Source organism: Loxodonta africana, chromosome 24, assembly GCF_030014295.1.
Source record: "Loxodonta africana isolate mLoxAfr1 chromosome 24, mLoxAfr1.hap2, whole genome shotgun sequence".
NCBI lineage: Eukaryota > Metazoa > Chordata > Mammalia > Proboscidea > Elephantidae > Loxodonta > Loxodonta africana.
In genome coordinates, this window is record NC_087365.1 from 31303438 (window position 1) to 31316419 (window position 12982).

The 12982-nt window shown below is 52.7% G+C and overlaps 1 protein-coding gene across 1 annotated transcript in view; it reads left to right on the forward strand.

Annotated features, from left to right (window-relative positions):
- Positions 1-10136, forward strand: part of XKR7 (XK related 7) — a 28754-nt gene extending 18618 nt beyond the window's left edge. Inside the window, exons 2-3 of the mRNA XM_003411642.3 lie at positions 1801-2033; positions 3142-10136. Coding sequence (XP_003411690.2) covers positions 1801-2033; positions 3142-4088 — 1180 coding nt within the window. The 3' untranslated portion in view covers positions 4089-10136. The remainder of the gene's footprint in view (positions 1-1800; positions 2034-3141) is intronic.
- The last annotated feature ends 2846 nt before the right edge of the window (positions 10137-12982 follow it).

The following is a 12982-nucleotide window of genomic DNA, read 5'->3' on the forward strand; positions in this document are numbered from 1 at the left end:
GGTGGGGGAGACCATCGGATTCATAACCCCTCTGTGACGAGTGCTGGCTTATAGGGAAGCCCTGGAGAGGCCTCTACCCCAGCTGGGAAACCAAACCAAACCAGTTGCCGTTGAGTCTGTTCTAATTCATGGCAACCCCATGTGTGGCACGGTAGAATTGTGCTCTATAGGATTTTCATGGCAATAACCTTTCAGAAGCAGACCACCAGGCTTTTTTTTCAAGGCACCCGTGGGTGGGTTCAAATCACCAACCTTTTGGTTAGTAGCCCAGAGCTTAACTGTTTCTGCCACCCAGGAACTCCCACCCCAGCTAGAAGGGCAGTAAGCAAAGGTTTCCTGGAAGAAGTCGTGTCTAAAAGTTTAGTTTTGGAAGAAAAGTAAAATTTCTCCAGATCTGGGGTGGGGTGGGGGTGGGGCTGGGAGACAGGGCAGTGTGTTCCAGGCAGAGTAACAGCAGATGCAGGTGCTTAGCCGGGCGGGAGAGATGGCAAGACCCAGGATCTATGGTCATGCAGAGTGGCGGGGCCATGAAGTTCATTGGGAGAAGTGGCAAGAGGTGAAGCAGGAAAGTCTCAAGAGCCAGGGGAGGTGTCAATGAGCAGTTTGTCTGTGCTGGACAATGAGAACTGGACCCTCCCAGGTGGAATCAGCGAGCAGGCCAGGAAGCTGCTGTAGGCAGCAGAAACAGGGGCTGGCACCAGGGACTGTCCCCTAGAGGACAGTCCCTCCAGGAGCTGGGGGCAGGAACCCCTGTGTGGGCGAAGCTCTTTATGGCTTACAGTAGGAGGCAGTGTCGCTTAATAGTTAGAGTGTGGTTCCTGAGGCCTGACTGTCTGGATTTGAATCCTGATTTCGCTGCTTCCTGTGTGGTCTTGGACAAGTGACATGTCTCTCTGTGTCTGTTTCCTAATCTCTGTTGTTGTTAGGTGCCATCTAGTTGATTTGCAATTCATAGTGACTCCACGTGACAGAGTAGAACTGCCCCACTGGGTTTTCTTGGCTGTAATCTTTATAAAAGCAGATCACCAGGTCTTTCTCCCATGCAGAAGCTAGGTGGGTTCAAACCGCCAATGTTTCAGTTAGCAGCCCAGCACTTAACCACTGCACCACTAGGGCTCCTTTTCCTCATCTATAAAATGAGAATAATGATAAGGCTATGCAGGGAGCTCAGAAGAAAGGCCTGGCTGTGAGCCACTTCCCCAAAATCAGCTATTAAAAACCCTATGGAGCACATTTCTACTCTGACACACAGGGAGTCGTCACGAGTTGCAATCAACTGGACAGCAACTTCTTTTTAACTGGTTTATCGTAAGCTCAGGGCACTGTAAGGTGTCAGGAACCCTGCAAAGAAAGCGCCCCCTCCCCCACTGGATTACTGATCATGTTGATGCCGTCTTAAGGGCTTACCGTGTGCCAGTTTTTTTTAAGTTAGTGAGCCCATTCAGCGCTCCCAAAGACAGCGCCATGAGGTGATCCTTTCAATAGGCCCATTTTATAGCTGGAAACCCTGGTGGCTAGTGGTTAAGTCCTAGGGCTGCTAATCAAAGAGTCAGCAGTTTGAATCGGCCAGGCACTCCCTGGAAACTCTGTGGGGCAGTTCTGCCCTGTTCTATTGGGTCGCTATGAGTCGGAATCGACTCGATGGCACTGGGTTTTTTTTTTTTTTTTGGAGGAAACAGACTCAGGGCAGGGAGTGACTAGCTCAGGGCCACACGCTGAGCGCTGGTGGGGTGGCTCGCGGCGGGTGGGGGAGGCTAGGGGCCGTGTGTGCCGAGCCTGAGCACCGTGTGCCTCCCGCAGGTACCTGCACGCCCTGTACCTGGGGCTGCAGAGCCGCTGGCGCGGGGAGCGGCTACAGCGCCACTTCTACTGGCGGATGCTGTTCGAGAGCGCCGATGTGAGCATGCTGCGCCTGCTGGAGACCTTCCTGCGCAGCGCGCCGCAGCTCGTGCTGCAGCTCAGCCTCATCGTGCACCGCAGCAACAGCGACAGCGACAGCGACAGCAGCAGCAGCCTGTTCCAACAGCTGCCTGGTGAGCCCCGCCCCCTCCACCTCCCTCCCTCGGGGCTGGGGAGGGCCCGTGTGCACTCCTATGGCCCACCCACCTTCAGTGTTAGGAAGGAGCCACCCGGTCCCCTCCTCCCCTCACCACTTCTCAGGCTGCCTGGGCACTCTGGTCTTGTGCCTTCCACCCTTCCCCATTGCCTGGACAGACCAGAACACATTTCTGCCACTTCCAGAGAGGCCCTCCCCTGTACCCCACCTCCTGTGAATCCCCTGCCGGTTCATTCCCCAAGCCGTCCTGATCCCAGACTGTACTACCTGGGGACCCCTCTGCCTCCATCCATCAGTTTGCAGGAAACCCGTCCATCACTCCACTTGAGCCGCCTTTCAGGCCTGGCCTGGTCCCCATTCACTGCTCACCCAGGCCTTGCAAGCACGCTACACCTTGCCCCTTCCATAACTCTGACAGACCAGGCCTACCCTCCCACCCCCCAGTGGTGGGAAAACCACCTCCCCATCTCCGAGGAGCTTGCCATGCTCCCCTCAGGCAGTGCTGGAGAGGGCTGCAGAGACAGCCTCAGGATTCAGAAAGGTCCCCTGTGGACTCCTGGCCCAGGATGTTGGGCAATACTGGAACCCTTCCCACCCTGGATCTTCTCCCTGTCCCCACCCTCCATGTCAGCTCAGCTCTAGAGTACCCCTCTCCACACCCTAGCCCCATCTTGGTCACCCATGTCTTCTAATGGTCCCTCCTGATATCTCCATGCCTAATTATCACCCCCTCTTCACCTCCTCTTCCACTCCCAGAGCCCTGAACCCTAATTTCCCCTTCCCTCCCACCAAGACCCCTGAACCCTAGTAGCTCCGTAGTAAAGACCTATACCTGACCCGTACGGAGACCAAAACCACCTACCTCCTGCCCTTGAAGAAGTCCCCAACCCAGTCTAACCTCACCTCCATCCTTGTTCTTGAAGATTACCTGACCCAGACCCTCCCCACACCTCCACTGACCCGGAGGTGCTTCCCTCTCTCCTCCTCAGAACTCAGCTCCTGACCTAGGCCACTCCCCTCTCCCTAGACCCCAACCCAGGCCCATCCCTAACCCAGCCCACCCTGCCCCTGCCCTGTCTCTGCAGTCTTCTCCACTTTTGCCTCACTCCTGTCCCTGGCCTGGACGCTGGCCTCCTACCAGAAGGTGCTGCGGGACTCGAGGGATGACAAGCGGCCACTGTCCTACAAGGGCGCCGTGGTCCAGGTGCTGTGGCACCTGTTTACCATCGCCGCACGCAGCCTGGCCTTTGCGCTCTTTGCCAGCGTCTACAAGCTCTACTTTGGCATCTTCATTGTGGCCCACTGGTGCATCATGACCTTCTGGGTCATCCAGGGTGAGACGGACTTCTGCATGTCCAAGTGGGAGGAGATCATCTACAACATGGTTGTGGGCATCATCTACATCTTCTGCTGGTTCAATGTCAAGGAGGGCCGCAGCCGCCGCCGCATGACCCTCTACTACTGCATTGTCCTGCTTGAGAACGCCGCGCTCACCGGCTTCTGGTACTCCAGCCACAACTTCGCCACCGATCGCTCGCTCATCTTGGTCTGCGTGGTGGCCTCCAGCTTCGCACTGGGCATATTCTTCATGTGTGTCTATTACTGCCTCTTGCACCCCAATGGGCCCATGCTGGGGCCCCAGGCGCCTGGCTGCATCTGCCCTGAGGCCCCAGGGCCCTGTGGCCCTCCAGCCGATGCTGTCACAAGTCCCCCGAGGTCCCTGCCAAGGACTACAGAGCGGGAGGGGGCCACAGTGGGGGGTGAGCGGCCTGGGACTCCCACGCCACCTGTCTTCCAGGTGCGGCCTGGCTTGCCTGCCACACCAGTGGCTCGCACCTTGCGGACAGAGGGGCCGGTGATTCGGATTGACTTGCCCCGGAAGAAGTACCCAGCATGGGATGCTCATTTTATTGACCGCAGGCTCCGGAAGACCATTCTGGCGCTGGAGTACTCCTCGCCTGCCACGCCCCGATTGCAGTACCGGAGCGTGGGGATCTCCCAGGAGCTGCTGGAGTATGAGACCACAGTGTAGGCCAATCTTTCCCCCAAAAGGGACAGGCTTGGTTGATCCCACATTGACCACAGTGTTGAGTCCTGAATTCCAGGGCTGCCAGGCTGAGGGGGAGTGGATCTGTTGGTCCAAGCATAGAGTGGCCTCCCCATTGGGTCTTTCAGAGAAGGGGAAGCCTATGGAGTCCCCAGCCCTAGGCTCCCTTTTCAGCCCTGTGGCCCATTCCCTAAACTCCCCTGAACCAGGTCCCGGGGAATCAACTGGTGCTACACTCATCATGAGCTCCCCACTCTCATGGTGGCCTCTGTGCCACGTCGTCTGGTGCTGGGGACCCCATACCCTCTCCTCTGCCTGGCATTGCCCACGTGTCAGCTTTGGTGGCACTGTCTGTAGTCCATGACCTAGGCCCTGTGCTTCTCGAAGGGCATGGGGGATGGGCTGCCTGTGTGGTTGGAGGAGATGGCTGAGAAGGATGGAGGAGGCCATGGAAGATGTGGGGTGAGGTTGGAGCATCTTGTGGGTGGGGTTGGTACAGTTCCTGTGGGGTCTGAAGTGTGGAGCCTGGGAAAGAGCAGAACTGAAGGAGGGAGTTGGGGTGGGGTGGGGATTTGGGAGGTACTGACAGTGCTGGAGATGGACAGGAGAAAGAACCCTATCCATCTCCAGGCTGTCAGAAGCATGAAGCGGTTGAAGATGTGGGAGAGGAAACCTGTGATCAAGAGTATCAAGGATGTTCAAAAGTGAGCTCCTGGGAGACACCCTTTGTTGTGGGCCCTGTCATGGATGAGGCTCTAGATACCTAAGATGAAATGTTTCAGAGACATTCTTTGTTCTAGATGACCATCTAGAACATTTCTCCTAGGTGAAGGTCTTGAACGCTACAGATAAAACATCCTAGGAAGATACTCTGTCTGGGTTCAATTATACGTGAAGTTCTAGCACACTTAGAAGAGAAGCTCTTCTAGAGAGGCATGCTTAGTTCTAGATTAAGTTCTAGAACGTGTTGTTGATCAAATGTCCTAGGGAGTCACTCTTGGATCTGGATTCTGTTATGAAGGGTGGGAGCACTGGAGCCTTTGCTGCTCTACTATAGGGATTCTAGCTCCTGCCACAGTGGACGGGAGCCAGTCAGCTCTGGAGTATTCTGGAAAATGAGCACTCCAGTTCTAGATTTTGGGGGCTTATGGTAGCTCTAGGTCCCTGTCCACCTTGGTCCACAGCTATCTTCCCAAGAGAAAATTGTCCTCAAAACCCCTGAGGCATTTCAGCTGCCAACTGTTTTCCCAGCTGGAAAGAATTAGCACTGGGGATGGGACATGAATCCTGGCTCTCAGCCACCCTGCAGATGTGGCTCCCTGGGGCGACATCTGGGAAACTGACAACTCCCCAGGACCTGTGGTCCATTCCCATGGCCTGAACATCCTGGGATGCCCATGGGACCACTCAGCCAGGGGTCCTCTCCCTACCTGGGACAGGCAGTTCTGAATGGGGTAGGGGGTGTGAGAGCAGGAAAGTCAGCAGTTTATGTGGGGTGAGGGGACAGAGCCTATAGGCAGAGCTTAGAACGCACCCCATCCATCTCCCCACTCCCCCAAGCCAACTAATGCATTCATTGGGAGGGGACAGCAGATGATGTTAATTACAGATGTGGACCTGGGCTTAGGGGTAAGGTGGGCAGTGAGAACTTTAGACTATGCAAATTGGAGAGGTTCTTAGCCCTTGCTGGTTCAGCCTCCCTCAGGTTGTAGATGGGAAACTGAGGCCCAGAGTAGCAGCTGCTCTCACCAGGTCCCAGACTCCTGGCTGTGCCATCAAATGGTGAGGGGTGATGGCAAATTTGCCAAGGAGTAGGAGAGGGCCACACTCAGGGTGCAGGGCAACCTCAAAGGCAGAGAGGGCAGGACTGTCCCCACACACAAAACCACACATCACACCTGGTATACAAGTCACCCCATACTCCTGGCACCATCGGCAGCTGCAGATACCCACACAGGCCAAGGTGTGTGCATCCCTCCCACCAGTGCATAAAGAATGCTTCTCCTTCTTTTATTCCTCCACTCCCCTGCTCCCCTAAGAAGCCTCAAGAGTGGTGGGTGGTGGGGGAGGCCTCAGGCTGACCCAGAACCACTTCAGTGGGTTCACCCACCCTCCTTGTCCTCTGCTCCAATTTGTCTTCAGAGACCAAATTCCATGGCCAGTTACACACACATCAAAGCCCTTGGTGAGGCACGAGCATCAAGGATGTGGCCCAGATCTAGCTATTTCTCCAGGGCTGACTTCGTAGGAATTTTCACCCCATATTGTTTCACTTAAACTCTCCCTCCCCCCTTGCAATATCCCTGCGAGGGAGGTGTTGTCAATCATCTTACAGATGAGGGAAACTGAGGCTCACAGAGGTGACATGAGGGTCGCCCTTGGCAAGTTATTTTACTCTCCAGTTCTAGAATGGCCCATTCTCCAGCATTCTAGAGGGAAAAGTTAAAAATATCCCACCTAGGAGCTGGGAGTCCCTCACAGCTCCAGGGGGCTCCCAGGGCATAGGAATGAGCTGGCAGGGCTAGGCATGGCTTGAGGCTCACAAGAACACCATAGCCGCAGTTTTGGACTTAACTCCACTCTTCCTCACAAAAACACACAAAACCGTCCCTCAGGGCCTCTGTCAGCAGGGACATCTGAGCCCTAGAAATGGTCATAAGCAAAAGGTTGTAGGAGGGCCTGAGGCACCTTCACCCTCAGGAAAGAGCTGAGTCCTTTGAGGACACCCCACCCTGGAGCTCAGGACCCCATCCCTCTTGGGCCTGAGGTCCCCCTCCCCCTGCTTGACCCCACACTTCATATTGTTCCTGCAAGTCCCCTTGTCCACTGGGATAGAGGAGTCAGGGTGGGGAGAGGTGCACCATCCCGCTCAAGCTGTCCTTTGTTTTCCTTTCTGTGACGTGATCTACCTCAGCTGGTCTCTCTCTTCCCCGCCGGAATTGGACCCCCTCAGTCCCTGCTTCCTATTCCCCATCCCCACTCCAGCCTGGATGCTCAAGCCTTCCTAGAATCCCTCCAGGGTTCTGGTGAGAGAGGGTCCTAGAGCCACAGGCAAGAAGAGCCTATCAGGTCCCTGGAGCCACCTCCCCTGCACACCTATTATACAGGAGAAATTGAGGCCCAGAGTGGGGAAGGGACTTGCCCAAGATCATGCAGGAAGTCAATGGCAGAGTTGAAATTTCCTGGAGGTGAGAGGTGATGGGGTTCCTCCCAATTTTACCAGGAGCAGAAGAGAACAGGATACTCTGGGAACAAAATATGCCAGGTCCTGTCCCGCCCTAGGTATCTCCACCCCCAGGAGAACCCCAGTGTCTCCATTCCCAGGGCAGACATCTGTCTCCCAGTTTTCTTAAGCTTCTGTTCCTCCAATGTCCCATGAGCTGGCCCTCCCCCAAGCTGCTGACTGCCCCCTAGACCTCTCCAGGCACTACTCACCCCTCACTGCACCCCCATGCACTGATGTACCATGTGCCTTGTAACTGTTACCCCAGCTAAACAGCACAGACCTCCACCCTCCACCTCAGCATGGGGCTCCCCAACAAGGGAGCCCTTCTTGGTCCCCTCCTCTCATCTGCCTCATTCTGTATCCCTCCAAAAATCTACCTTACCCCCAGCCAGCTCCCTGCTACACCTGCACCCCATAGAGGCATTGTCACCCATGAGAGTTGGGGAACTCAGATGACACGGAGGGCAAGGCCTGGGGAATCTCCAGGTCTCAGAGTAAGGACCAAGGAGATTAGGGGTAGCCAGGAAAGGCCTTACGTGGCAGCCCCAGTGCCCTTGAAGGACTGAAGCTCTGAAGGCCCTTCCCTTGGAGCTCACGCAGGCCTGGATCCACAGAAGCCTTGGGCAGTGGGGAGAGGTGTTCCAGGGAAGGGGTCTACAGGCTGAAAACTCAAATGCCTTCAGATAATGAAGATCAGAAAGTGGAGGTAATAGACAATAGGGAGCGGTGGGGACTCTGGCAAACAGAAGAGTACCTGTCCTGCTTAAAGGCACAGAAATTCAAATTTTGGCCAAAGTAAACACTCGTATTTGGCCCACAGGCTGCCAGTTTGAGACCTCTGGTTCTAGTTGTTTAGAAGGTCTTAGGGAGCCCTGCAAAGTCTAGCAGCGTCTCTGGGACTGGGACAGAGCCCTCTGTCAGGGTAGAGGACCTGGCTCCCCCTGAGACTTTTCCAGTTCAACCCTGAACTCACACTTCCTGGCCACCTGAGGGCTGGCCTCACTACCCTCTCAATGAAAAGGGGAGGGAGGTCTGGGTGTCCCCAGAGTCCCTGATTTGGGGACCATCATTCGATAAAGGGCTAGAGGCCCCTCCAGTACCTGAGTAGGGGGGTAGCTTAGGGGCTGGGCTGTCTGCATTGGGTGGGGAAAGAGTTCAGCTATAAGATGAAGACTGAAAACCAGGACCCAACTGCCCCATCCTGTGTTGACCCCTGCCACCTTCTGGTACTGCCTCCCTCCCAGATTAAGCTGTGGGGATGGGTCCGAGGAGGACGAGGAGCTATCAACTTGTGCTACTAAAGTGCTTTGTGATGTCTCCATTAAAGGGAATGAGTGAGTGCCAAGCCAGCAGTGAGGGTGGGGCTGAACTTCCCCCCCATCCAACTAGAGTCTCCTCAGCCTGGGGTTGAGGGAAGAGGGACTGTAACATGCCATTCTGGTTGGAAACAGGATGGGACATGCCTGGCTACTTGATCCCTACGGGTAGAGGAGAGAGGAAGAAGAAGGCTGGAGCAGGGGATTATTGAAGGGAGAGAGGCAGGCCTGGTCCAGGGATGGCCTGGTTCCTGGAGGTAGAAAACACCTCAGAACAGAGAAGGGTGGTCCCCTTGTGCCTGGTCTCTTTCACTCTTCCCCTCAGATCTCCACCCACTTCCCTTCCCACCCAGGAGAGGGCTGCCCTCTCCTCAGCAACCCTGGCCTTTATTCTATGCACAATCGCTGTAAGGGCACCCGCAGGCCAGGCTGAAGGAGTTGCCCCCTCATCTGCAATAATCCCAGAGTGGAAGGTATCCTGGGGCAAAGACGGGGTGAGAAAGGTGCCGGGTAAGAAAAAAATATTCCTTCACTCAAAACCCAGAATACAAACCAGGCCTAATATAGCCCTCTTCCTGCCCCTTTTCATGGGGTTAAGCTACTAAATTTAGAGGGGCCTCCTGTAAACACTGCCCACACCCCATTGGCTTTCATAAAATATTTTCATAAAATAGCCGAAAGGTACCTGAACGTCTCCTGGAGCCTCCTCTTATTATTTTCATCCCTGGGGATCCCATGGCTTGGGAGATTTTTCTCCCAAACAAGCCTCATTTCTTGGGGAATAATTAATTCTCCCACATTAAATTCACTAGAGCCAAGCTCTGGCTGGAGCAGACAAATGCTGCTAAGGCCTCAAGTAAGCTTCTAGGGCTTGAAGGTGGGAATATCTGGATTCTGTTAGATTGCTTGACAAAAATTCTGAAAAGCACCCGTGGGCCCCCACTCCTGTCTCCTGTCTCCATAGACCCTCAGAGTCTAAGACCCCAAGCTGGGAATCATTGGTTTAATCATCCAGCCTCCTATTTACAGAAGGGGAAGATCCTGAGGCAGAGGTGACGGCGACCTGCCCAGGGTCACGTGGAGAGTTGATGGCAGATGTGGGACCAGAACCCAAGCCCTACGGGGTGCAGCCAGAACACCCCCAGTCCTGACAGTCCGCTCTACCTTTGCTCCTGACTCCAGGAACCACTAGCCATGCCTGAGGGGTTGTCTCCTTCCCTCAGCACAATTTTGGGTGATTTTCCCTCCATCATCTTGCTTCCCTCCCTAATCGCCCCCCACCCTTGCCCACTTGTGTTTCCTATTCCCAACCCCACTTCTCTGTATTTACTAAATCTGTGCCATCCCCAGACCGCTACCCCATTCGCCCCCTGCGCTTCCCCTAGCAGGGGCAGGAGCCCCAAGCTGGGGCTCCTTTACTGAGACTCTTTTGTACACCACAAACTTTTTGTATATTTTTAATTTTGCTGCGACATGAGATATTAAAAGTCATTTCAGTACAGCTGCTTGTGTCCTATTGTTTCGGCTGTTTTGGGCTCGAGAAAAGAGGAGGGAGTGGGAAGAAGGATACCATCTCCACAATCCCTTCAACCCCCTGTTGATTTGACAGCATTTCACTCAATGAACAAGAATCCCAGGCCCAAAGGCAGTAGGGATTATCTTCAAACTCCTTACTTTATGGATAGGGAAAACACCAGGGGGGATGGGGTTCGCCAAGGTCAGAGACTGAGTCCAGAATAGAATCAGCAACCACACCGAAGTTTCTAACCCCACTAAAACAAACATTTATTGAGCACCTACTATGTACTAGGCAGTTCTAGGTCCAGTGAATGAGACAGATATAAAACAGTCATGGTCCCTGCCTTCCTGGAACTTACATTCTAGAGGATGTTGTTGTTGTTGTTACCGCCATCAAGTAGACTCCTGACCCATGGCGACCCCACTGAATGCACAATGGAATAAAACGCTGCCTGGCCCTGTGCCATCCTCATGATTGGTTGCTGATGGAATCGATTCCAGAGGTCATTGCCCCTTAAATGGTTGCCTACCTCCAGGGCTTCCACCCTACAATCTAGTGATTCTCAAACTTCAAAGTGCATCAGAATCATTTGGATGAGGGAGAGCTTACTTTAAATGCAAATTTCCATCTCCATAACCAGAGAGGGCTAGAATAGCCCTGGGAATCTGCATTTTTAAAGTTCACCAGGGAATTCTGATGCAAAAGGCCTGAGGGTTTCACTTTGAGGACCATTGCTTCAATGCATTCTCTCCACATTAGTTACCAGAAGTTCTTTCTAAAATGCAAGTGTGATTATGACATCTCCTCACTCTAGAGCCTCCCATGGCTCCCCAGTACGTTCAGGATAAAAGTTAAAACCTTTTTGCCTGATGCTGACTTTCTACAAACCAGGTCCAAAACACCTCTTCAGCCTCATCTTCATTACCCCACCCAGCTGCACAGTCCCACCAACCACCCATTCTCCTGCTTCTGTGAGACTCTCCTGGCAGCTACCCGACAATCTTTCTCACCATTCTTTCCTGCAGGTAGAAACTGTTTCTTTTAGGGGTCTCTCTCTCAAGTGCTCACGAATGTAACTACGTACCTAGCCCCAGGAAGCAAATCATGACTGGCTTAAGACAGTGGTTCTCAAAGTGTGCTCTCCAGTCCAGCAGCATCAAGGATATTGTTAGAAATGCAAATTCTCAGGGCCCCAACCCCAGACCTGCTGAGTCAGCTGCTGTGGAGGTAGGGGGCAGCAATCTGTTTTTACAAGCCTTTCAGGTGATTTTGATGCATGCCCAAGTTGAGAACCATTAGTCTAAGACACTTCCTCTGACCAAGGATTGATAAGGGCAGGAGTGTGACCCAATCCTGGTAAGGATTGGTGAGACTGCTATGTGTCCCCCAGAATCCATGCACTTCTTCTTCTAAAATAGCTGGGCACATATTCACCCAGAATGAAAGACTACATTTCCCACCTCCTTTGTCATGAGATGTGGCCATGGAACCAAGTTCTGGCCAATGAGATGGAAGCAGTAGAACTTTGTGCTATTTCTAGATAATCCCTTTAAAAGGAAAGGTAGTGCTCTGTCCTTGCTTGGTTTACCCTTCCTACCCACTTTGCTGTAGCTGTGTGGAGAGCTATCTTGCAGTCTAGTACAAAACCCTACTACGGTAGAGAAACAAGGTAGGAAGACCCAGGGTCACGGACATGTGGAGCTGCCATATGTGCCCTGGACTGCTTGTGCTTCTACTTTGGTGTGATAGGAGAGAGAAACGTTTATCATGTTTGTTGTTGTTAGGTGCCCTCAAGTCGGTTCCGACTCACAGTGACCCTAAACAGAACAAAACACTGCGTGGTCCTGCGCCATCCTCACAATTGTTGTCATGCTTGAGCCCATTGTTGCAGCCACAGCATCAATCCATCTCATCGAGGGTCTTCCTCTTTTTCACTGACCCTCTACTTCACCAAGCGTGATGTCCTTCAGGGACTGGTTCCTCCTGACAACATGTTCAAAGTATGTGAAGTGACATCTCACCATCCTTGCTAATGAACTTTCTGGTTGTACTCCTTCCAAGGCAGATTTGTTCTTCTGGCAATTCGTGGTATATTCAATACTCTTCCCCAACACCGTAATTCAAAGGCATCAATTCTTCTTTGGTCTTCCTTATTCATTGTCCAGATTTCCCATGCGTATGAGGCAATTGAAAATAACTTAGGCCAGGTGCACCCTAGTCCTCAAAGTGACATCTTTGTGTTTTAACACTTTAAAAGGGTCTTTGCAGCAGATTTGCCGAATGCAGTACATCTTTTGATTTCTTGATTGCTGCTTCCATGGGCATTGATTGTGGATCCAAGCAAAATGAATCCTTGACAACTTCAATATTTTCTCCATTTATCATGATGTTGCTTTTTGGCCCATTCATGAGAATTTTTGTTTTCTTTATGTTGAGACTGAGGTGCAATCCATACTGAAGGCTGTAATCTTTGATCTTCATCAGTAAGTGCTTCAAGTCCTCTTCACTTTCAGCAAGCAAGGTTGTGTCATCTGTGTATCACAGGTTGTTAATGAGTCTTCTTCCAATCTTGATGCTGTGTTCTTCTCATATAGGCCAGCTTCTCAGATTATTTGCTCAGTATACAGATTGAATAAGTACGGTGAAAGGATACAATCCTGATGCACACCTTTCCTGATTTTAAACCACACAGTATCCCCTTGCTCCACTAGAATGACTGCTCTAAGTACAGGTTCCACATGAGCACAATTAAGTGTTCTGGAATCCTCATTCTTCGCAATGATATCCATAATTTCTCATGATCCACACAGTCAAATGG